Here is a 23,604-nt window from a genome sequence, read left to right on the forward strand (position 1 = left end):
GTCACCTAAACTTTCAATATTTTTCAAAATCATACCTAAAGTGTAATTTTTGTTTCATTTTATAGTACCATGCCGTTAAAAATTTTAGTTTTGTTTCATCTTAATATCCGTTCAAAAATTAATGTTAGGTTTTGAAAAATTTGAAAGTTTAGGTATTAAAACGGATCAAAAACTGATAGTTTATGTACTAAACACGTTAATTTTTTAACGGGTGGGATACTAAAATGAAATAAAAATTAAACGTTAGGTATGATTTTGAAAAATCGAAACTTTAGGTACTAAACGGATAAAAACTGATAGTTTAGATGCTAAATGTATAGTTTACCCTATATTTGTTGGTTTTTCTTTAATGAGATTTTGTATAAGGAGTTACTAATTTCAATTTATCTTTAAATATAATTAATATGGTTGGTTGACCCTTGTTCCCATATGTAATGGGGTAAGATGGAGGTAAGATAGTAGGCTGCCCCCAACACCAGGTTGAGAGTAGCTTCCATAGAAGACCTCCGAATTATGAAATGCCCTCCGTGGGACTCGATCCCATGACCTCAAGATTAAGAACCTTGTGCTCTACCAACTGAGCTGGATGGTCATCTCTTTTAAATATAATTAATATGAATAATGCAAATAAGTTAAGAATATTTCAGAAAATAAACTTGAAAATTATAAAGTGCAGATAATTATTGTTTTATATTTTTTACTCTATTACTTTTATAAAATAATAGTTTCATCTCCATATTTTGTACACCATAAGTATTTCTTTCTGTAAATTTCCATCAAATCAGATAATATTATTTTAAATATTCTAAAATCTTTTCCCTGGTGGCGAAAATTGTACCATTCAAATGTTGCTGGGTGACGAAAAGGAAAGATCCACTTTTCAACTTGAATGGAATAATCACCTTCCACTCTCAAGTGTACTCGACATGGACTTTGAGGTAAAGGTTCAGATGGTGGAATTTTGGATTGTGATTTGACGCTTTATTTTCCCTTTTTTGGCCCAATAGGGCAGTCCCTTTTTTTTCAATTTTATTTTGAGATTTACTATATTAATATTTTAATATATAATTAATAAATTTTATTTAATTTTAAATTATTAAAAGTAATAAATTATTTTTTAAGGAGGTTAGTATTAACTTATTAAAATAAATTGTAAACGTGGAGCCATGATAAGAGTAAAATTATAATTTGTTTCAAAACGTAAAGTTGAAAATGAAAAAAAAAAACTAAAAATCTTAGTTTTTGAGGTTGGTTTGAAACCATTGTTTCTACCGTGATTTCCCCTATTTTTCACTCGTTTGACATTGATTTTGCGGTCAAATCGAACATTTTAACTAAAAGTGTTTTTAAAATGCTTTACCAAACGCACCCTTAATATTTCTAGTTTAGCCTATCTAATGAAGAAGAAGATGAAACGCAATTCAAGTTTAATGAGTTACTACTTTCTTAGTTGTTATTGGTATGATATTTTCTTTGTCCTTGTAGTTTGAACCTGAGCGTATGAGCATCCAAATTGTCGCACGCATTTTTGGTTAAGGTATGTTTTGTTCTTGTTTATTCCAAATTAGAACAATTTATCAGCATATTATCAGGCTAGGAACTGTCATTTCTAATGCTTTCTTTTCCTCCTTCCCTCCTGCTTTTCTGCAGGCGCTCATGGCAATGCCAGCTCCAGATTTCAGCCTTCGTCTCTTTTTGATCCCAGAGCGAGTTGTATTATTCTCGTTGTAGATATTTCCTTTCTGATTTCCATTTTACATTTATACATCAACATTTAAGCATGTTTAATGGGTGTTGGCATACACAATTTCTCTTGGCTTTGGAGTTAACCAAGCTTAGTTGATCATTTTAAACAGTAACAATCTGGACTTCCAAGAGATCAATGACTACATTTTAATAATATAACTGTAATCATGGGGAAATGAGAAATTAAATAATTCTTGTTATCCAGAAAATTATGCACAATTCATTAGTCATTGATTCATTGCTGTAAATTTGAATATGCGTACTCTTTGTTAAACTTGGAAAATTTTCTGCCTATGACTGCTAGAAGTGTCTAAATCTTGCATATTGAGTTATTTGTATCTGAAGTCATAATAAGTTGTATTTTCATACGAATTTATAGACCATTAATGTACATGTGAGAACTATTTAGGGAAGTACACATTTGTCAAAGTCATGATCATTGTAAAGTCTAAAATTCTACCTTTTTCTGTTTTATCATTCCATCTTTAGCTGAAAATATTTTCCTTGAATTTACGTTTTTGTGTGTTATATCAGCAAATGGAGGAGCAGTTCAAGACACTGATTGTTCTCTCCCATTATCTGGAGGTATGCATTTTTCCTTGCTCGGTAATCTATTAACAGTGATATGATGGATGATTTCATCGTACATATCTCATTTGTAGACAGGAAGATTTCGTCAGTTCTGGGATGAAGCCACTAAAAGTCGTCATATAGTTGAAGCTGTGCCAGGTAATGAACTGTGATGATTCGCATTTTTTTATTTCTATCCATAAAACATGCATCAACCTATGAAAAGGGCACTGCTGGTCTTCAAGGAACGATCAATCTGGATGTCAAGTTGGCCTTCTTTAACTGCTTGCTCCTATATTTTGTGTGCGGCTTACTAGAGTATCGAATGCAGGATTCGAGCAAGCAATCCAGACATATGCTATCCATGTCCTCTCCCTGACTTATCAGAAGATTCCAAGACCTGTACTTGCTGGGGTATGTGATATGCATTTGTATTGTGATTTTTGAGACAATCTCTTATGCGTGATACATCGAACTTACGCTCTGGTTCGGGTGCTCGACAGGCTATTAACATTGATGGCCTATCCTTGGACAAATTCCTTGAACACCAGTCAGCCAACAGTGGTTGGATTCTTGAGAAGGGCCACGGCAGAGGTCAACTGATAGTCTTACCTCGGAATGAATTTAATCATCCCGAGCTGAAGAAAATTGCTGCTGATACTGTTCCATTGGAGCACATCACCCGTATTTTCCCCATTCTTGGTTAACCTCTCTTGAGTAGGAGCGAAAGACCATTTTGGAGTTATTTCCCCCATGTTTTCATGACATTGCCAGTAGATATTTTATTAAATATAAAGCTGATTATTTTATTATCTTTGGATATAATGGTTTCATGACATTGCCGGTGGAATTACTCTTTTTATTGGTTTACGAAGCTTTTCGTATTGATGCTCTCTTTTTTTCCAGTCAGCGTATCAATGGATAATGAAACCTCAAACTGTTAAGAAGACGAATGAAATGTTTCTACCCGGTCGAATGGCGTTTATTTTTAACATGGTGAGAATCTTGGACATGCCCTCTCTGGTCGTATTATTTAAAGGGGGATACTATGGGTACTTCTCCATGCATGCAATTTGAGCACTTAGTCGTGTAAGTGGTCCATGTTTGAGGATATACCCACACATTATCATATGCTGGAAATGGTGGCCATGGGAAGGCATGTTTACCTGTGTAGCGTTTTGCCTTTTCCCTTGTCACAACTGTTGCACACTAACATTGTTTTGGTTCTTAGGTGGTTCAGTTTCTGCTTAAAACTTTTTCTTTTTGAAAAGATAATATCACTTAGGGCTTCATTGAAAAACCTCCCTAATTTTAAACGGAGAAAAAAGAGTACCAACAACTTCCAAGGACTAGCATAACCGTCCGATACATGGCCTATAATCAAAGCAACAGCTAAAACCACAAACAGAAACACAACAACCAAAAACCAACACAAAAGCACTATCCTGGTTGTAGATCTGATGTCAATTTTGCCAATTGACCTGCTGCCGAATTACAGCTCCTAGGGACGTGCTTCACCACGAAATTTTCTCTAGCAATCAACTCAATAATCGGCCAAAGGTCCTCCCCATTCAATAGGAATCGACGAAGGCATTTTCAACCAACTTACTACTACTTCACAATCGCATTCAAGGACAAGATCAGTAGATTTATACCAATTTGAACCAATGAAAAACTTAATTGCATAATCCAGGACCAGAATTTCGGCCTGCACCGATGAAACTCCCTCAATTGGGATCGAGAAAGAAGCTAAAACTGATCTGCTAGAATCTCTAAGAATCCCGCCTATTCCTCCTCTCCCCAATGCAAGTAGAAAAGATTCCTCGCCACATCCATGAGGCTCCGCGAGGATGCCGGGGGGGGGGGGAGGATAGCCTCTCTAGAGAGGTTATATTTCGCGATAGCCACCTGTTTCCAATGACTATAAGGTTCATCATAATATCTCCAGCACCATTTTCCAAGAAGACCAAAAATTTTCTGCTTAAGATCCACAAAACCAAGACCTCCAACATTCACCGGCTTACATACTTCCGCCCAATTCAGTCAATGAATGGACTTTTTTTCCTTGAATTCCACCCCTCAAAAAATTAGAGAACAACCCATTGAGTTTCTTATACACAGACATTGGCAGCTTGAATAGAGACAAAAAAATAAGTAGGGAGGTTAAACAAAACAGATTTGATCAAAGCAATTCTGCCTCCAAAAGAAAGAGATACAGATTTCTACCCGGCAAGCCTATTTTCGACTTTAACAATCACCAGATCCCACAACCTAGCAGAATTCTGACCTGCCCCAAGAGGCATGCCCAAGTATACAGCGTGGAAATTTCCAGCAGCACATCCAATTATCTTTGCCCATTCCAAAACCTTGCCCTCTTCAATATTTACACCAAACAACATACATTTCTTCAGATTCAACTCAAGACCCGAAGCTAATTCAAAAAATTTGAGCACCCTTTTCACATTCTTGATTTGAATCTCAGAAGCACCGCAAAACATGATCAAATCGTCTGCATATTGAAGACGCGAAATCGTCTGCTTAAAACATGTTAGAGATAGAGAGAGGTTATTCTGAAATTCTCATAAGAAACCAACAAAAACTTAACTCAGAATTAGAATTCAATTAATTTTGGGCCAATTTTTCCGTATAATCCCAGGCTTTAATCAGCCTTACAAAGTAATATTTACCGTATAACTCAAATTAATTTTGAAGATAACTTAGTGGGTTAATTTTTTCACCCACTGATCTATTGCGTCAATTTTACCGTAGAATCCCAGGCTCCAATCAGCCCACCACCTGATCTAAGAGCCTAATTGTGATCTATAAGGGCCCAAATCAAATTCATGGGCTGGGCCTGAGAGTTTAGGATCTAAGCAGATCAAATTTTTTTGTTGACTTTAAGCAGATCAGACTTTCTAAATGCCTTGAGATTTTTCTTTCCATTTTATTTGATTTTAGGGTAAACTACAGAATTAGTCATTTTTGTTTGAATTTTATAATTTTTTCCTCATTGAAATAAAAACATAATATTTGGTCACTGAAGGTTAACGACCGTTAAATCTTTAACGGTTTGCTGACGAAGTAAAGTAAACATATAAAATTAAAATGACATCATTTCTGCTTAGATGATACATGGATTAAATTCTGGTCACTTTCTTTTTACATTTGTACACTTTTGCACACCAAATTTAAAAAAACTGGTCACTTACATTATTGTTTTATTAAGTTTTGGTCACTAATGTTATGATTTTATTCAGATTTGGTCACTTGAACGTTGAATGTCGTTAGTTTGATGACTTGACTCGTTAGTAAAATGATCTAATATTTATTTTAACCCCTAAATTTTTGACAAACTACTGATTTTCAAGAATAATGTAAGATTTTCAACTTTTGATAACAAATGATAACACCACGAGTTCAAAGAAAAATGATAGGGTAGGTATCTATAGATAAAATAAAGTCAGGTAATCTCAGTTATACAAACTAAAATTCAATTTTCAAAGATTGAGATTGCATAATGACAAATCCATCGAGGAATAAGAAGACAAATCAATAGATCTAAAATAACTCGAAAATCGAATATCATTCTTCGTGTTGATTTTCCCTCGAGAAAATGCATCCAATGAAACATAATCGATGGATCAAACAACATGATAGTTGGATTCGTGAATCTATCCACTGAAATCAATTTAAAATTCACGATCTTCAGCGTCGAATATTTGTTTTTGCTCAAGAATAAGCAATTTTCTGATTTTAGATCCCTATGAATAATGTTTGCTTTATGAATCACTATTAACCCATGCGACTTACGTGATTTGTCGTACCACCGCTATTACGTCGGCCTCCTAGTACCTCATTTCCGCAATGACCCGATTGAAAAACTCACAATCGAAGCAGAGCTCCAGTACTAAGTGAACTCGATTTGATATTCGTAAACGTCGTGGAGGTTAATCACGATCGGATACGACGAAACGTTCTCGACGATCTTTCGTATAACAAGGGTTTTGTTGGTCAACAACGCATCGGAGATGGAAATTCGATATTGTGTCATCAATAATGCCCCCATTTTGGAAACTCTAGTTTTCTCGATTCGAGACAATGAAATCACAAAGGTAGTGAATATTTTTAGAGTTTTAATAGTGAATTATTTACATTTTTCATGATTTTCATTACTTTTTTTTTATACATTTTCTTACAACTGATAACACACCTAATTTCAACTAATAATTATAAATAAAAAGGCTATTACAATGGAACATAGATGTATGAGGAAGAAGGTAGAAGATGTAATATTGAGGTTGGGGAAAAAATTAAAAAAATGGGTAAATTAAAATGTTGACCTTAAACTAATTTGAATTTACAAAAAAAACTCATAGTCAGTATTTTGTCTAATGCTTAGGGGTTAAAATAAAAATTAAATCATTTTTCTAACGGGTCACTTCATTAAACTAACGACATTCAACGTCTAAGTGACCAAAATTTAATAAAACGATAACGTAAGTGACTAAAACTTAATAAAACAATAACGTAAGTGATCAAAACTTACTTTTTTGAATTTGATGAGTAAAAGTGTACACATATGAAAGGAAAGTGACCAAAACTTAATCCACGTATTATCTAAGTGGAAATGATGTAATTTTAATTTTATATATTTATCGTGTCACGTCAATAAACCGTTAAAGATTTTATGTTCGTTAATCTTCACTAATCACATCTTAATTAAATTAAAATGAAAGTGATTAAATATTATGTTTTTTAAATTCAATGAATACAAATTTATAAAACTTTAAATAAAAGTGACCAATTCTGTAATTTATCCTCGATTTTATTCCAAGAGATTTCGTGCAATGGTTGTTCTTTTGTTTTCGTTCTTTCTATCTTCGAACGACTTCCACCGTAACTCCGTAAGTAAGACACGACACGAGAGAACTCGCTTTCCTGCTTCTTCTTCTTGTTATCATTAAGAATTGAAGCTTTTAGGCTTCGAAATAAGAATTCCGGTCGGATATCTAATCACATATACGAAAAAGGTACTAATTTTGTCCCAATTTCTATTTTTGTTTCCAGCATTCAATCGATAAATTATGATTGAAAATCAACGTCGCGAAACCCTAATCCGGAGAACTGTTTTTTTTTTGTTTTGTGAAAGATCTCTGTTTGAATTGTGTATAGTAAAAAGGAAAAAATGTTCCTTTTTTATTTTTTTTATGATAATTTCGTACTTAATTTGCCAAACTTGTAAATTTCTATTGTTTAGGGCTTTCAGCAGGTTGCTAAGTCGGGTATCAATTTTTGAATTGCTGTGAAATTGCTTGTTGAACTTTGGAATCTGCTTCCTGCTGGTTCGGTTGCATGGCTACCTTTGAGGACAGGGTTTCATTTTCGTCGTTTCCAAAGCTAGAAAACGGAAATAATAACACGTATCAATTTGATGACGATTATAGTGGCTCTGTTTGGACTGATCCACAAGACAAAAGTATTGTCCCATTTGGTTCAAAGTCGATGAAGAATGATTATGTTTATCAGTTTCCTGCTGAGTCCGATGATTTTATTGATGGAGGATACGATTCTGGTGATGATGTCCGTAGCTCAATGCAAAATGGCTTGTATCCAGAGGTGAACGTGAAGAATGTGTTGAATGGGTTATTTGCAATTGTAACTGGACGTAATAAAGGCTCCTCGAGTGTTTCTCTGAATCAACAATACCGAAGTTCTAATGTTTCATTTTTGGGGTCTGGAAAAAACGAGGATACATATTTGCACTCCTCTGTTTATATACCAAGTGCTCCGCCACTTTTGGGGGCAAGTGGGATAGATTATAGTGCATATAAAGAGGTTTTGGAAGCTGAGCCACCGGAGTGGATTCCTGATAGTGCTACCACAATTTGCATGCAGTGCAGTGATCCCTTCACTGCACTTACACGTGGCAGACATCATTGCAGGTTTTGTGGAGGGATTTTCTGCAGAGCATGCTCTAAAGGAAGGTGCTTGGTACCTGTTAAATTTAGGGAAAGAAATCCCCAGAGGGTGTGTGATTCTTGCTATGACAGGCTTGATCCATTGCAGGGTGTTCTTATCAACACCATTAGCAATGCTGCTCAAGTAGCTAAACATGATGTCATGGATTGGACCTGTACTCGTGGTTGGTTGAACTTGCCTGTTGGTTTGACCATGGAACATGAGATCTACAAAGCATCCAATACCTTAAGAAGCTATTGCCAGGTAAGATCCTAATTTTCATTGTTCATTCTAGACGATTGTTTTGTTTGTCCAGAACTCTCATCGACCTTGTAATTTCCTTACCTTGATATAATGTAATCCTTATTAGACAGATCTTGACTTGTTCATACTTGCCACCTAGATTAAGCTTTTATATGGGCACGGTTTGCATATTGAAATCATAAACAAGAAGACATTCCATTTCTTTATCTGGTTACTTCAGCTTAAAAAAGAAAGTTAAATTAATTTTTGTATATTGGAGCTACATAAAGACTATGTTTTGACACTGTCAGAAGCTTCTAGTAACAGTTGTTTAGTTGGACAGGTTGCTAGGCTGAATCCAGAGAGATCCATACCATTGGCAGTTCTGAAAGGAGCCAAAGGCTTAGCCATTTTAACTGTTGCTAAAGCTGGAGTTCTTGTTGCATACAAAGTTGGGACTGGTCTTGTTATTGCTCGAAGGCCAGATGGAACATGGTCTGCCCCATCAGCTTTGTTGTCTGCTGGTTTAGGATGGGGTGCTCAGGTAAACTTTTATTCAAGAAAAATATACCCCCTAGCTGAATATACACCTCTAGGCAGCTAAAAGATCATTTGCCTTCCAAGTTCCAAAGTATTTACATGCTTAATCTATTATCTACATGTTGCTTTTATGTGTTCCTTAGATTGGGGGTGAGCTCATGGATTTCATAATTGTGCTTCATGATTCAAAAGCTGTGAAGACGTTTTGTAGTCGAATGCATTTTTCTCTTGGTGCTGGCTGCAGTGCTGCTGCAGGACCTTTGGGGAGAGTGGTGGAAGCCGATCTTCGAGCAGGGGATAGTGGATCCGGCATGTGTTATACCTATAGTTGTAGCAAAGGTATTTCATCCTACAATGTAAATTATATTCTTCTTTTGCCTTCTTGATGGATTTGACCATCCATCCATTTTGTTGCGAACTTTGCAGGGGCATTTGTCGGTGTGTCATTAGAAGGAAACATCGTTGCAACAAGAATGGACGTCAACCTACGGTTCTATGGTGATCCGTATCTCACCACTGCGGACATATTACTTGGGACCGTGGACAGACCAAAGGCTGCTGAGCCCTTATATGCTGCTCTGCGTAATCTCTACTCCAGCCTACGGTGTTAGTTCCAACACCATTTGCCATTTGGTTCTGCAGCTCGTGAGACGTGCAACAATTCGAGTGCATTTCTCGCTATGGATGATCGGACTGTATAGTTTGTTTACGTACATGTGGATGGAGTGTTTATATCATGGACGAGTAACTTTTATGCTTCCCTTTTGTTCATTCTGCAAGCCAAATTTCGCATTGCGTCAAATATGTATCTATAGTTGTCGAGCAACCCGTTCAATTACCGTGAAAATAGTAGGGGTGTTCAAATTAATCCGTTACCGTTAACAATAAATATTAATTACTGTAACCGTTACATTTTATAGGTTAATTAATTGAATCGGTAAGATTAAACTGTTTCAATTAATCATTGAAAATATTGATTAACGGTTAAGGTTACGGTTAATAAATTTTTAATAAATTGTTAATCATCAGTTAACCATTTATAAATCATAATTAATTAATTATATTTTTTAAAGAATATAATTAGAAATAAAATTCAAACGGTTCCTCTTATTTTTTAGTTATCATGTTTATCTTATATAGGATCATATTAAATCAAACATAGATGAAATATTAAATCAAACATAGATGAAAGAAATATATGATTTTAAATTGCAAAATATAAATATACAAATAAGATTTTAAACAGAAAAAAATGATTATACCTCATAATATATATATGTTTTTACAAATATATATGTTAATATATATGTTTCCATCACTCCATCATTGTAAATAGGGATGGTCACGGGTAGGGTTTCGGTCAACCCGATCCGACTTAAAAAATATACACCCTCCACTTGAGTCGAATCCGACCTGAATTAGTATATTTATTAAAAATATATTATTTTTATTCAATAAAAATAGAAAATTAATTAAAAAATAATATAGAGAGGGGTGTTATTATAATTATCCCTAAATATATAAGGTAAAATTATATTTTTTCTTGTCGGATTGAGTATTTTTCACCCTAAATCCGAACCCGACCCAACCCAAACCTAAAAAACCCCGATCTGACCGGACCTAAACTCGAAATAATTTTTAAAACCGTTTTCTAATAATTAGGTTATAGTTAGCAAAATTTAAAAATCGTTATAACGGTTAACTGACCGTTAAACTAAACGATACAATTAACCGATTGTTTAGACTGAATAATATAATTAAGCAATCACGAACAGCCCGTAGTAAAGAGTCTTATTCCGACTCCATGAGCTTCCCCATAAACAATTAATGTACTCAACCCCACGACTTTAATCACAATTCTGATTGAAACATAACGTCAACAAGATAAAATTCTTCGAAGTTCATAAAGTCAAGTAGTAATAGATAAAATACTCTGTACTACCAGTAATAATAAAAGAATACAAATAGAGGACTCTCATAAGACACTATTATACGTATTCATAAATTCAATATATTTATGATTCTATCCAAATTAACGAGGCAATCGGAGAATCGTTTTCTGAAGTCGAAAACATCGCAGCTTTTATAGCGATTTGAAACGCCACTCCGGGGAAGAACCAATAGAATCCCTGGAAGAAAAGGAGAGCAAAAACCCTAAAGAAAAGCATGCGGGTTCAAATATCTCTCCGTTTGCATATAAATTCAAGAAACGCTACTTTTTTTTCCTTCATGGTGGCGAGCGTTCCCTCCATTGATGAAGGAACGTCAAGAATGAAGCGAAAAGGCAAAAGCAAAGGGATTGAGATCGTTGACCTCGAAAGCGATTCGTTTTGTTTTACACCCCTTAAAGACAACGGCAGCCCCAAAAGTAACTCGATCTCCGTTGCACAGTACAGTGAAGAAAGAGACCTACGACTTTCCGTCAAGATTTCCACCACGCCCTCGGTTAGTAACCTCATAGGCCTCGCAAACTACGATGATGATTTGTCCGTACTTGATTTCAAGCCCTCAAAGACTCCTTCACGTAAAAAGCGTAAAAAAGAGAAGAAACCCTTCAGCGATCACCCCATTACTGAACCTGGGGAGGTATCAAACTCCAAAGCTCACCAAGACCCAGCCTTTGTCTGCGAAATCTGTGTCGAACCCAAGCAAGCAAACGAATTGTTTAACATAAAAGGCTGCTCTCACGCTTACTGTACCGATTGCATGGTCAAATACGTAGCCTCCAGATTACAAGACAAGATTACGGGTATAAGTTGCCCCGCTGAGAAATGTGACGGTTTATTTGAACTAGAGTACTGTCACAATATACTTCCTAAATAAGTTTTTGATAGGTGGGGGGAATGCTTTATGCGAGGCCATGGTTCTAGGGTCTCAAAAGTTTTATTGTCCTTTCAAAGACTGTTCCATGCTTTTGATTGACGATGGAGGAGAGACTGTGAGGGACTGAGGGGTTCAGAATGCCCTAGTTGCAATAGATTCTTTTGTGCACAGTGTAAGGTTCCGTGGCATGCTGAGATTGACTGCGGGGAATTTCAAAAGTTGCATAAAGATGAAAGAGAAAGGGAAGATATTATGTTGATGAAGCTTGCTACAAAAAACAAGTGGGTTAGGTGCCCTACCTGTGGATTCGTTGTTTCGAGAACCCAGGGTTGTAAGTATAAGAGTTGCAGGTTAGATCTGTTTTCTTTTTCGTTTTTACAGTGGGTTAATCTATCAGTTTTGTGGCGTTTATTTGGTTTACGTTTCCATCTGCATGTCTTATGGTTCTGGGTTTGATTGCTACTGTTTGAACGAGGCATATTTTAACATGCATTCTATTTTAACAAGCATTCTTCATTGTTTTTAAGTTTGCTGACATCTAACCCTACGCCATGTTCATAGTTATCAGGAAATTTGCTCATAGCAAAAACTACTTTATCAGTCAGTTAAAAGCTTTTAAGCAAGCTTTAAGAGCTTTAGAAACTTACACTGTTCTGGTATCATATAGATTGCAAGCTTTAAGAAGTGAAATTTGGATATGGAAAACCTTTTGGATTCTGTTTTAAATCTTTCCTACATTTCAATAACTAGTGTTGTCTTGTTCTTGTTGTTTTTCTTTGTCTCGTCTTGTTCCTTCTGCTACATTTCAATAACAGGTGTGGAGCTGCTTTCTGCTACGGCTGTGGATCATCTCAAGTGGGTCATACTTCTTGTCGTTAACACAAATCTTAATATATGCATTTATACATGCTTCCTTCTGCAGAGAATTCTTTTTGTTATATATTTTGATCATGCAAAGACACATTTTTACATCTTCCTAAGGGTGATTTTTGTTTAGGGTAAATTACAATGAATTTTACTCTTTTTCTTATTTCATTTATTATACTTTTAATTTTTTTTAATTTAATCACTGAATTTTTATACATTGATATTTTTTTTTGTCAGTCTACCATTTTCTCATTGATAGGGTGAATTATTACCTGTCAAGTAGGATTTATAATTTAATAAAATAAAATATTAGATGGCATGGCATTTTTTGTTATCTTTTGACTTGTTGACCGGGTTCTTTCATTCCTTCCCTATCATGGAAGTAGAACAAGCCCTGCTCCTCTTCTTTTTAATGGTTTTCGGAAGAAAGGACAGCAAAAACTTAAATTCTTGAACTATTAGTATTTGGGACATGTTTAAGTATAACAAATCATGGTATGAGAGGATTAATTAATTTATTTTTTTTATTAGAAAATTGGAAAGTCCGGAGAAACCAAAAACGAGATTGTTTAAAGATTATTCATTGAACACTGTCTTGCATGTTGCATCCACAAAATGACAGTATCAGCTCTCACCAGGGATGGACCAAGGGGTGCGATCCCACCCTTTAGAGTTTTCGAATTAATTCTATAATATTTTAGATTTTATTTTTGTATTTTCTATTGATTATCTAATTTCGCACCCTTAAAATTTTATAAATTCACACCTTCTAAATTTTTTAGTATAACTTCCTATGTTCGCACCCCGACATAAATTTCTGGGTCCGTCACTGGCTCTCGATTAATCCCTCTCAACTTTTTTAATCTCGTTCATATCGTATCTAATATTAGTAAAGTCTAAAGATTTGCAAGAAAACAAATTGAACCCCAAGAGCATTCTGCAACTCAAGTTTTCTCCTTGATTAGTAACAACAACAAGGCACATTGTGGTCAAGTCCGGTTATTACATAATGGAATCATTAAGTGACAGCAGGGAAGAACTACGCTATCTGTATCATCTTTTGCTCGTGTTTCCTTTTACTTCAGGGGACAACCATGTGAAGCAGTGCCCTCACAAATTGTTGATCTTAGGTTGAGGACAGAAAATGGAGAGAAATGGGATGAGGAGAAAGAAGAAAAAAAAGGAAAAGAGAGATAAATGAAGGGGAAAAAAGGAAATGTAGTTTTTTTTTATTTAGACTAAAATCACGACATTCTTATCTAAATTTGATATATTTAGAGATCCAAAACAACATCATTTTGGTATAAGTAGTTATGTTATAACGTTGTTGATTATTTAATGGCTGAGTAACATAAATTTTTTATATAAAAACAATAATTTTTTCAATAAAAACATGTAAACATTGAAAGAATCTATGGCTTTTTATAAATAACTAAATATTAGAGCGGACTATAGATTTGGACCGATTTATAAGTAATTTTATGTGTTATTGTTATGGTCACGCCATGCCATTCTTCTATTTTTTCTGTTCTGTCTATCCACTCCTTCCTATTTAATCTAGTATTTTTCCTATTTTCTTAGGGGGGGAAATCTGAAGAGCACAAAGGCGTTACGCCCGGCGCCTAAAGTCCGTAGGCACGCACCTCCAGTAAATCACCTCACCCCAACCTAGGCGGGCGCTACCTTCATTGTCCGGATGCACCTCGCACCTAGACACACCTTTTAAAACCCAGCTCGTAACAGCACGAATAAATATTTGTTACTAGTACAAACTCAGTAGCATTGGAATATCGAAATAAGTGTCGCACTTTTGTTATCGTCTCCCTCAGTCGTAGTTTATCAGTTGAACTGAACATATCCCGTCATTTTTCTGCTTTCTCAACAACATATTTGATGGCTGAAGCTTTCTTTTTGAACTTATAAAAACGTGGTTTTATAAAATAGATCAAAAGTTTATCATATGTACAAGGTCTTTATCAACATAAATTCGGGCAAAGCGAACAGATAAATTGATCTGATTGGGATCCATATAGTAATGAGTCGAAAACATTTGAATATGCTAAAGATTGAAGTAATTAATTGATGAGAAATCATTCTACCAAGCGCCAATAAACAATCATCGAATGGAAGATCTTCCCAATGCACCAAAACGCAACCTACTAGTGAATAGTAGGGGAAAACTAGCTCATTAATGTGAATTGAACAAAATACGAATATATTCTACACTTACTCTTCTTCATCTCTGTTTTGCAGAATACAAAATGTGGGTCAATGGCATTTATCTATATATGGGAACAACAATGGAGGTGTAAATACAATACAATAATTACATCCTAATATTGGGGAGTGGGCAAAAGCCAAAAAAGAAATATTGAAATTAAAACTAAATGAGCCCATAATTCTATGGTGGTAGGGAATCTAAAGCGAGTCAATAACCATTCACAGTTTTGTGGGGTTTCTTCTTGAAATTTGAGATGCTACAGTGTGGACAAACATACTCCAGCCCATCTGTTTTTGCATAATCCTGTCGTTTAGAAGATGGAGTTAATTGAAATCCTACCAAGGCAACAGAATCTACTCAAAAGATGACACTGACACTAGTATTATACAATTTGTCTCATAATCAGTGCTTCAGCACATATCAAACATACATTTAGTTGCAGCAGTTATAGGCCGCTTCTGCTGATCTCATTCAAAATCATACAAGGTATAGTTTAGGCTACTCTGTTGGTGGTTCTCTTTATAAATTTGTTTAGCCTATAATCACTTTAAAAGAAAGTTCTGAGAAGGTACCTTAAAGGCTCCAAGACCCTGCCGCCTATCACAGCCAAAGTGTGCCCACTCGCCACAAATTCCACAGTTTACCCAGTCACCTGCTGCGCTACTGTTGCCACAAAAGCTCTCCAAAGTCAGTATTTCAAACTCAAGAGTGATCATGTAATGTGCTCGTGCACATGCACATGTGTGTGTGTGTGTGTGTGTGAGTGAGAGAGAGAGAGAGAGAGAGAGAGAGAGACCTGTGACACAACAAGCAGCATTCTCCATCGACATCATCATGAGCCAATTCGTACTCTAAAAGGTAAGTTTCATAGTGTCTTTTCAGAGTGTTGCCCACTCCCTAGGTAATTAACGGAATAAGACCCAATAAGTCGTACAGACAATAGAAAAGTTCTACGACGACAAGCTAAAAGTCTAAAACTCAATAGAAAGAACCAAGATATGAAAAAGACAGAGTGGAAAACATGAAATGTCATTTAAAGAACTTGAGATAAAAAATATAACAGTTGAAACAACACAGGATTTATCATTTTTAGTGAAGCTCTACAAAAACTGCAAACTATATCAATAAAAATATTTTTCAGAAAGGGAAACAACAAGGCTGACAACTCGAAAACATACAGTCATTCTATTTGTCAATGTGTGGTTTCGCATCTTCGAAAAAACTTGTCCCTTCCAGTTGATGCCATTCCCTACATGAAAGCCTCCTCTTGAGACCACCTGTAAGAAATATCTTTCAATACAACTTTTTTACCAGATTCCCAATCATATTTACAACAAAGAATGGTTTACCTCTCTATACAAGTTAAAAAGGTCAAGACGCTTTGCATTCAGAATGGCATCAGGAAACTCAGCTAACCCACCATGAGGAACAAGACGAGTATGTCCCCGAAGAATCAAAAATTGCATCAAGTCTCTCAAAAATTCTTCCTGCGAGAAAACAAACCAACAGGCATAAAAAGGATATATTAGACGAATATACTCACAAAGATACTAAATCATGCAAGTTTCACTATTACTTCTCTTGTCGCATTGTGAGATTCGCCCAAACCTTTGTCATTGTTCATGGCGAGGAAAAGCAGATCAACAAAGTATAACAGAGAAAACAAACCACAATTTTTTTTAAAATATTTCAATCTCTCATAAACATAAATGATTCGCACATTCAAATAACATAAAGAAGGTTGAATATAAGGAAAAATAGATGTACGACTTTCCCCGTCTTCAGCAGGAACTTGAGAAAGAACCCATCAAATTTTATTACAAGGGAAGGGATAAAAGGAAACATTGGAAATAAAAATAAGAAGGTTATTCTGACAACACATTTTCTATGAAAGCTTCATTATCACAGTGCTAATTCATCTCTATACCTGAGCATGCAATAATAGACAATAACATCAGACAAGCAATATCAGCTAGAGTGGAAAAAAACCAGTAGAGTTCAAGAAAAATATCCATAAAGGCATATGCGTCTGAGCATAGATCACAATCTTGCACTACAGTACGTAAATGAAACAAAAATATGGAAGCCATATCAACAAATTCTTAAACTCAGAGAAGATGACTAACCTCAGAGCAAAACTGTATTGGTGCTCGATCACAACCATGTTTCTTAAGAGGTAATGGATTTAAAGAAATCATCTGCTGAGCCTGATAAGAATTCGACGATGCTTTCCGATGTGTAATAGGAGCAGGCTGCTTCACAGGCACGACTGGCAAGTTAACCTTTCCTTGGTCACCATCATATCTCCCAGCCTCAGAAAATCCAGAAAAGGGAAGCATTTTATGACCATGGGTATGAGGAATTGGCCTCATAGCAGCAACATTTGGTTTCGGTCTTGCATTACCATTTACACCTTCCATCATAATACAGTTTAGAGGTTTAGTGTCCCTTATTGACTCTGATCTTTTACGACAAGGTGCTGGAGGCACCAACCAGATGGGAGATCTGGTAATTATAGAACCATCCCAGAGGGGATCTTTTTCCTGACTCGCAGAAAAGAAAAGCAGGCGTTCTGCATCATCTTTTTCAAAAGAAGCAACCGACAACCCTTGAACGCTAGCAATTCCCAGCATAACTAAGCTTCGGTAGGATACATCTGGTGCAAGTTGCCTAAAAACCTGTTAAGCCATTCCCAGAAACAGATCATGGTTACAAAAATTTAAGTCAAGCTAAGTCAAAAAAAAATTACCATAATAAAAAAGGCTTCATAACATAAGTATTTCTCAAAACATAATTCAGTAAAAGTTTCTCCTTCAAATTTTTATCAATACCTCTAATGGAGTTTGGTAAAAAGAACAAACAAGAGTTTACAGAAGCACCCATAACATATAATAAAAAAAAATTAATATTACAGCAAGAAAAAGAGGGTTAAGGATAAAAATTAGACCTGTGAAGCCCATGAGGGAACCTTCAAGCACACTTCAAACACACTTGCACCACAGGCAATTGAGGTTGATCTGCGAGGCTCAGATGAAGACATTTTGCTTCCATCAGAGCTTGACTGTGCATGGACTAGCTGACTATTCTCTATAAGCTCATTTTTTATATGATTTTCCAACAGCTGAGACAGCAAAATAAGGAACAAGAAAACAAGACTGTTAAGTGTGAACTTAAAGACATAACAATAGCAATTAACCTGATCAGAATTACTTGCCTGATCATTAAAACAAGTCTGTGCACTGCCAGAAGCTAAAAGTGATATGTGAGCTGAACTACTGGTTGAGAAATCACAACGCATAGTCATTACACCACGAGAAAATGTCCCAGCCTGAAGTGGTGGTGGTGGAGCACTATAAAAATAGATGCCATTAGTATGTTGATGATAATCAAACAAAAGGAGCTTTGATGTAGCAGTAGGTGGGGAATGGGAAGTCCATAAAAGAAAAGATCAAGGGCACAAACACTAAACCTCAAAACCTGAACAAAGCCAAAAAAAATTAACCTCCCAAAAGAAACTTTAATTAAGCTCAAAGTTATTGATACCTCGCATGGTTATGGAGTTTGCTCCCACGTATCTGAAACAATAGCCTTCTAGTTAATAAGAGGTTAAAAACGGATTAAAAGTATTAGCACAGATAATTCTCACACACCCACACCCACAACACACGACAATTGTATAATCATTAGAATATATGGTGATGCTTTCCCATGTGAACATGAACATCAAACAATTGAATAGATGTCTGCATTTTCATGCCATAAGGCCCTATTATAGCAAAGCCACAGTATGTGGAGAAATTATTTGATGGACCCGACTCACCACGTCATTCATGGTCCCAACCAAAAAAAAATTATCCATTTCAAAATAACTTTCAAATAACTACCCACTCCTTATTTACATGTAGGAAAGAGGAGAAGATTCACCTTGGGAAAAAAATGAGATGGATGGATTTTATTGGTTGGGACCACGGATAATGTGGTGAACCGGATCCATCTAATATTTTTTCCTGTATGTGCAACCATATCCAACTCAATTCGAGGGCTGGCACAGAATAATATTGATCTCATTAATAAATTTTTGTAATGCCATTTTGATTATCAAGGTGATGACGATATCTGAACCCTTGATAAGCGTGTCAGTACTCTTTTTTCAGCTAGCTGATCTTTTCAAGCAAAAGTGAATTTTGCAATGGAGAACTCATAATGCCTTTTAAGACTGAATGGTTAACTAAATTCTAATAAAACTATAATTTGGAACATTTAGGATGAGACAATGGAGATGTGAAACTGTTAAAAAATAGAAGGAATATAAGATCTTGTGCTGTCCTGTATTTGGCATTAAAACTCACCAAGTGACTAACCAAATCTAGATGCAGCAATAACTAGTTTAATCTCTCATATTCTGACGTTCAAAAGATGATAGTGGAAATAAACATATAAGCTGAAATAGGTAAACTAAAGATATACATCCAAGGAGGAAAAAAAAGCACTTCTACGAACTTACTTCTATGCTCAAGAGGGCATTAAGTCCATCTTCCAAAGATCCCAATAGGGACGCATCCTGCAGGGCATACAGTAATAACCAATATAAAAGGATGAACAAAATATTAGTATATATGATTATTTTTTGAACAAAGGAAAACTTAACCTACCAATAGGCGTGGTGATCCACAAACAAGAAACCTCATATTAACATGTTCATCGTATATCTTTATGGCATGAAGATTTTCGAGAGAGCCATCTTCCTCCTGCATATCGACTTCTGGTTGAGAAACATCAATCTTGGGAGGGTCACCAAGCAAACATGGTCCTGGCTTAACACTTCGTTTCTGACTATCAGAGGAGGCAATATTGTTGTTCCATAGACAGTACAGTCTAAAAGAAGCATGGGCAAGTTGGAATGCATCCCAGGTATGGCTACATGAACTGCAATAGACCAAAACTGCAAAATTTTAGTACTGTTTCCAAATAAAATTTCTTCCAGTTTGTAGGTAAATAAACAAGGTGAAATTTGTCTAAAATGGAGGCATAGCTTTAAATTATCAACCCATTCCAGAAATTAACAGTAGTGGCAGCAACCCCTCTGGACAACTAACGCACTGCAGCCACTATTCAGGGAGGTCTAGAAAGCTGGTCATGCTTTGTGTATACAAGGAGTAGAAGTAGAAGATGTACCTTTGTATAACTGATAGAAGTGCTTGACGAAAATGGCAGGCTTCATATCGTGAGAATGTATTTTTCCAATATATAACATAAGGGACTCCCTGGCAACGATAAAGGAATGTTAGCTTTTATAAAAACATAAAGAATGAATTTCAACCATTTGCCCACAACCAGAATAAATCATTTTACCTTGGAGTGAAGTGCTTCTGCCAATTTATCACCATTGGGGATCTCTAAATAAACCTACAAACATTTGCGAATAGATTATTCAACATATATAATGATTAACAACTTTAAATAAGCATTAAAACCTGCAGAAGTTGTAAAAAGAAAACACTAAATAGAAGGAAAAATGAATGTAAAAATAACTTTAAAGGAGAATATGTAAGCGCACACACCAGGAAAAAAATCAACCCAATTCAGCTCTTTAACACTTTTATTGTGCGATTGAGAAAGGATCAAGTAATAAACTCTAAAAAGAATTAAAGTAACAAAATCATGCATCACTAACAGTGGTGGGCAATGTGGAACCAAAGAGTCCACAAAAGGCTTCAGGAGTAGACAAATCAACATCTCCCCAAACCAGAGAGCCAATGTCTTCATGATCTGCATTCTGCTCCCCTTGAAATAAACAATATTTGGCTCTGAAGATGCAAGAACCCGCTCGAACTCATCAACGCTAGGATTGTTCAGAAGCTGGACCTTCACTCACACACATGAAAATGTCACAACTTAGTAATAACTTTAAGCTAAAACATCTAAGCTTCAAAATTGCAGGACTCTTAGCATGAGTTATATACCTCGAGGCGCCCTGAAGAAGCAAGCTCTGGAAGCGGGTATCTAGGATTATGATCAGAAGTTCGCTTCCTATGTTTATTATCAGAAACTTCACTACTACAATGAACTGCAAGGACACTGCAATGATTCCTCGAAGACCCTTGAGCACTAAACATCATGCAAACATGCCAGAACCAATAAAACTCAGGCTTGTCACTATGTATAAGACACCAATGCCCGCTTTTTTTTTAAAAAAAATCTAAATAACCCAAAACACTAGAGTGAAATCATATGAAAACCCTGAAAGGCTTGCTGCAAACCAGATAACTAAAAACTCACACCAATAAAAAATCTCCGAAATTTCCAAAAATTCCACCGGAGAGCGAAAATGGAACTTCCCTCTGTATTCAGAGATACTTCAAATCCCTAAAATACAAAAGCTGACGACTTCAAAATCTTAAAAAAAAAACCCCCGACGCAGATGAGATTATATTAAGGGGATCGGAAACCCAGATGAGCAAATTACCAGGAAAGAGGATACCGAGAAAATTCTCTCTAAAAAACAGAGGGATGCAACGCTCCCAAAGAACAATAATCGAAAAAGTACCCAAAAAGAATAAGAAAGAACCCTAAATTTAGAAGACTCACTCTAATAATAAAGAAATCTCAAATAAGAACCTCGAAAGTACACATCTTCCTTTCACCTAATAAAAATCTAAAAAGAAATTAAATAAAAACCGAAAATCAAAATCCGATAAAATTCAAAATCGCGCTATAAATTATTGCAACAAAAACATTTTCGGGTAGTTTAATTAAAAACCAAACAGCCCAGTCCATCTTTTCCCTTTTTCTCTTGTTGTCGGTTTGCATTTTAATAACTACAGTTTCCTTTTCCCCAATCACATTTTCGTCTATCTAATCCAAGTCAAAAACAAAAATTCCCATGAACCGTTTGATCAGGGGAACCCACAAATAAGAAAAAATATACACCCAGTTGTTAATTAAATTCTAAATTGACTTTTTATTAATCTGTTTCTTTGAAGTTTCACGTTTGTTTGATACTAGAAAGCCCTTCCAAGCATATTACTTCATGTTACCCTGCTTTCAAAAGATAAACATAAATCGCGAACTTCGAGAACGTTAAATTTTTTTGCTTTATTTGATCCCAGCTTTTTGTGTTCTTGACATTAAAAATTCTCCTACGCCGCAAGATTAGTCGATTACCATAAAGATTCCCTTATGCAGTGGATTCTTTCTTTGGTTTTTTATTCGGACACTAATTCAGTACCAGTACCGGTTGGTTCTATTCTCATTGTCCGAGATCGTCATTATCATTTCCATTATCATAATCATGATGACGATGATCATCGGCATCAGTCTTTTGCTCTTGGGTCTTGCATTAAATACAATTTATTTACAAAGTCCGCTCACTGTGTAAGAACCGCGACTCTCTGGATTCAATTCCTTGTTTTTCTTCTTCTTTATTCAGCTGTCTCTTAATTTATGTCTTCGGAATTGGAGGAAAAGAAAAGAAAAGAGAAAAATGGCTGTTTTTTTTAATTCATTTGCGTTTATCAATATCAAATGTATAATATGATTTGAACATTGGTAGTAAAACATGCTCCCAGTATCACAACCCATAATATTATAAAATAAGGGTAAAGAGAATACTTTATATTTTGCAACTTCAATTGTTATATTTAATAATAAAATTTATCATTTTGTAATTTAATCCTTCAACTTTATATTTTATTCAATTAGTCATTTTATTGTATTTTTTTATAAATTTCTTCTTTACATTAAATCTTTTACTTATTTATACTCATATCAATACTTTATCCTCAAACCCTCATCATTAAAAAATAATATTATAAATATATTTTATATTTTAGATGAAATTTAGTTTATTAAATAATATTACAAAATTTAATTTCACATGTGAAAGAGAATATAAAAAATATATATGTATATTTAATATGGTAAGAGAAATTTATTTTAAATTTGAATCAATTCATATCATAATATTATAAAATAAGGGTAAAGTATAGTAATGGTCACTGAATATTTCTGAAGCTTGCATTTAGGTCTCCCAACTTTTAAAACTTACAATACAGTCTCCAAACATTTAATTCGTTTGCAATATGGTCCGTCGTTAAATCGTCGTTAGAAGAAGATGACGTGGCAGTTAGATACCGTTTGCAGCTATGAAAATTAGGATAAATTATATAAATGGTCACTAAACTTTTCAGGCACTTGAATTACTTTGGAATTTGGGGTTTAGAATGTAATTAATGACTATTTTGTATGTTTTAAAAGTTGGAAGACCTAAATTCAAGTGCCTAAAAAGTTTAGTGACATTTATATAATTTACCATGATTTTCATAGCTGCAAACGGTATCTAACTATCACGTCATCTTCTTCTAAAGGCGGTTTAACGGCGGGGACCATATTGCAAACGGATTAACTGTTGGGAGACTGTATTGTAAGTTTTAAAAATTATGGGACCTAAATACAAGCTTTTAGAAATATTCAGTAACTATTACTATACTTTACCCATAAAGTAATTATAAGTGACTTTGAATATAAACTTAAACGACTCGACTCGAATTTTTGAAATTCAACTTAACTAAAAAAAATCAAATAAAGTTTAAATGATAAAATAGAATTTGACAACTTGATTAATTCAAAAAAATTGA

The 23,604-nt window shown here is 35.1% G+C and overlaps 3 protein-coding genes and 1 pseudogene across 5 annotated transcripts; 3 read left to right on the plus strand and 1 right to left on the minus strand.

Moving 5' to 3' along the window:
- Positions 1–1,475: 1,475 nt before the first annotated feature.
- Positions 1,476–22,462, plus strand: LOC120166429 (eukaryotic translation initiation factor 3 subunit K-like). The gene is made up of 7 exons (XM_039175680.1): positions 1,476–1,537; positions 1,651–1,713; positions 2,281–2,331; positions 2,409–2,475; positions 2,648–2,730; positions 2,820–3,039; positions 22,446–22,462. The coding sequence occupies exons 2-6, from the start codon at positions 1,657–1,659 to the stop codon at positions 3,021–3,023; spliced, it is 462 nt and encodes a 153-aa protein (XP_039031611.1). The 5' UTR covers positions 1,476–1,537; positions 1,651–1,656; the 3' UTR covers positions 3,024–3,039; positions 22,446–22,462.
- LOC120166428 lies at positions 7,192–9,818 on the plus strand. Of its 3 annotated transcripts, none has more exons than XM_039175679.1 (5): positions 7,192–7,346; positions 7,586–8,538; positions 8,861–9,061; positions 9,201–9,396; positions 9,484–9,818. In XM_039175679.1, exons 2-5 carry the CDS (start codon positions 7,669–7,671, stop codon positions 9,666–9,668), a joined length of 1,452 nt encoding a protein of 483 aa, XP_039031610.1. In that variant the 5' UTR covers positions 7,192–7,346; positions 7,586–7,668; the 3' UTR covers positions 9,669–9,818. The 3 variants fall into 3 exon arrangements, with proteins under 3 accessions (XP_039031610.1, XP_039031609.1, XP_039031608.1); XM_039175678.1 differs by having other exon boundaries at positions 7,212–7,346; positions 7,574–8,538; XM_039175677.1 differs by having other exon boundaries at positions 7,212–7,346; positions 7,583–8,538.
- LOC120166554 lies at positions 11,287–12,759 on the plus strand. The gene is made up of 4 exons (XM_039175799.1): positions 11,287–11,806; positions 11,892–11,995; positions 12,052–12,230; positions 12,696–12,759. Exons 1-4 carry the CDS (start codon positions 11,287–11,289, stop codon positions 12,757–12,759), a joined length of 867 nt encoding a protein of 288 aa, XP_039031730.1.
- On the minus strand, positions 14,954–21,970 carry LOC120166426 (annotated as a pseudogene).
- Positions 22,463–23,604: the final 1,142 nt, after the last annotated feature.

Source organism: Hibiscus syriacus, unplaced genomic scaffold, assembly GCF_006381635.1.
Source record: "Hibiscus syriacus cultivar Baekdansim isolate YM2019G1 unplaced genomic scaffold, ASM638163v2 tig00111640_pilon, whole genome shotgun sequence".
Lineage (NCBI taxonomy): Eukaryota > Viridiplantae > Streptophyta > Magnoliopsida > Malvales > Malvaceae > Hibiscus > Hibiscus syriacus.

Excerpts from the sequence above, each read along its gene's own strand:
- LOC120166554 (XM_039175799.1), top strand. The coding sequence starts at position 11,287 with ATGGTGGCGAGCGTTCCCTCCATTGATGAAGGAACGTCAAGAATGAAG. Across the intron at positions 11,807-11,891 it reads ATTACAAGACAAGATTACGG|GTGGGGGGAATGCTTTATGC; the intron begins GTATAAGTTGCC and ends AGTTTTTGATAG. Across the intron at positions 11,996-12,051 it reads TTGACGATGGAGGAGAGACT|TGTAAGGTTCCGTGGCATGC; the intron begins GTGAGGGACTGA and ends TTTTGTGCACAG.
- LOC120166428 (XM_039175679.1), top strand. The coding sequence starts at position 7,669 with ATGGCTACCTTTGAGGACAGGGTTTCATTTTCGTCGTTTCCAAAGCTA. Across the intron at positions 8,539-8,860 it reads CCTTAAGAAGCTATTGCCAG|GTTGCTAGGCTGAATCCAGA; the intron begins GTAAGATCCTAA and ends TTAGTTGGACAG. Across the intron at positions 9,062-9,200 it reads GTTTAGGATGGGGTGCTCAG|ATTGGGGGTGAGCTCATGGA; the intron begins GTAAACTTTTAT and ends TGTGTTCCTTAG.
- LOC120166429 (XM_039175680.1), top strand. The coding sequence starts at position 1,657 with ATGGCAATGCCAGCTCCAGATTTCAGCCTTCGTCTCTTTTTGATCCCA. Across the intron at positions 1,714-2,280 it reads TTTTGATCCCAGAGCGAGTT|CAAATGGAGGAGCAGTTCAA; the intron begins GTATTATTCTCG and ends GTGTTATATCAG. Across the intron at positions 2,731-2,819 it reads CAAGACCTGTACTTGCTGGG|GCTATTAACATTGATGGCCT; the intron begins GTATGTGATATG and ends GGTGCTCGACAG.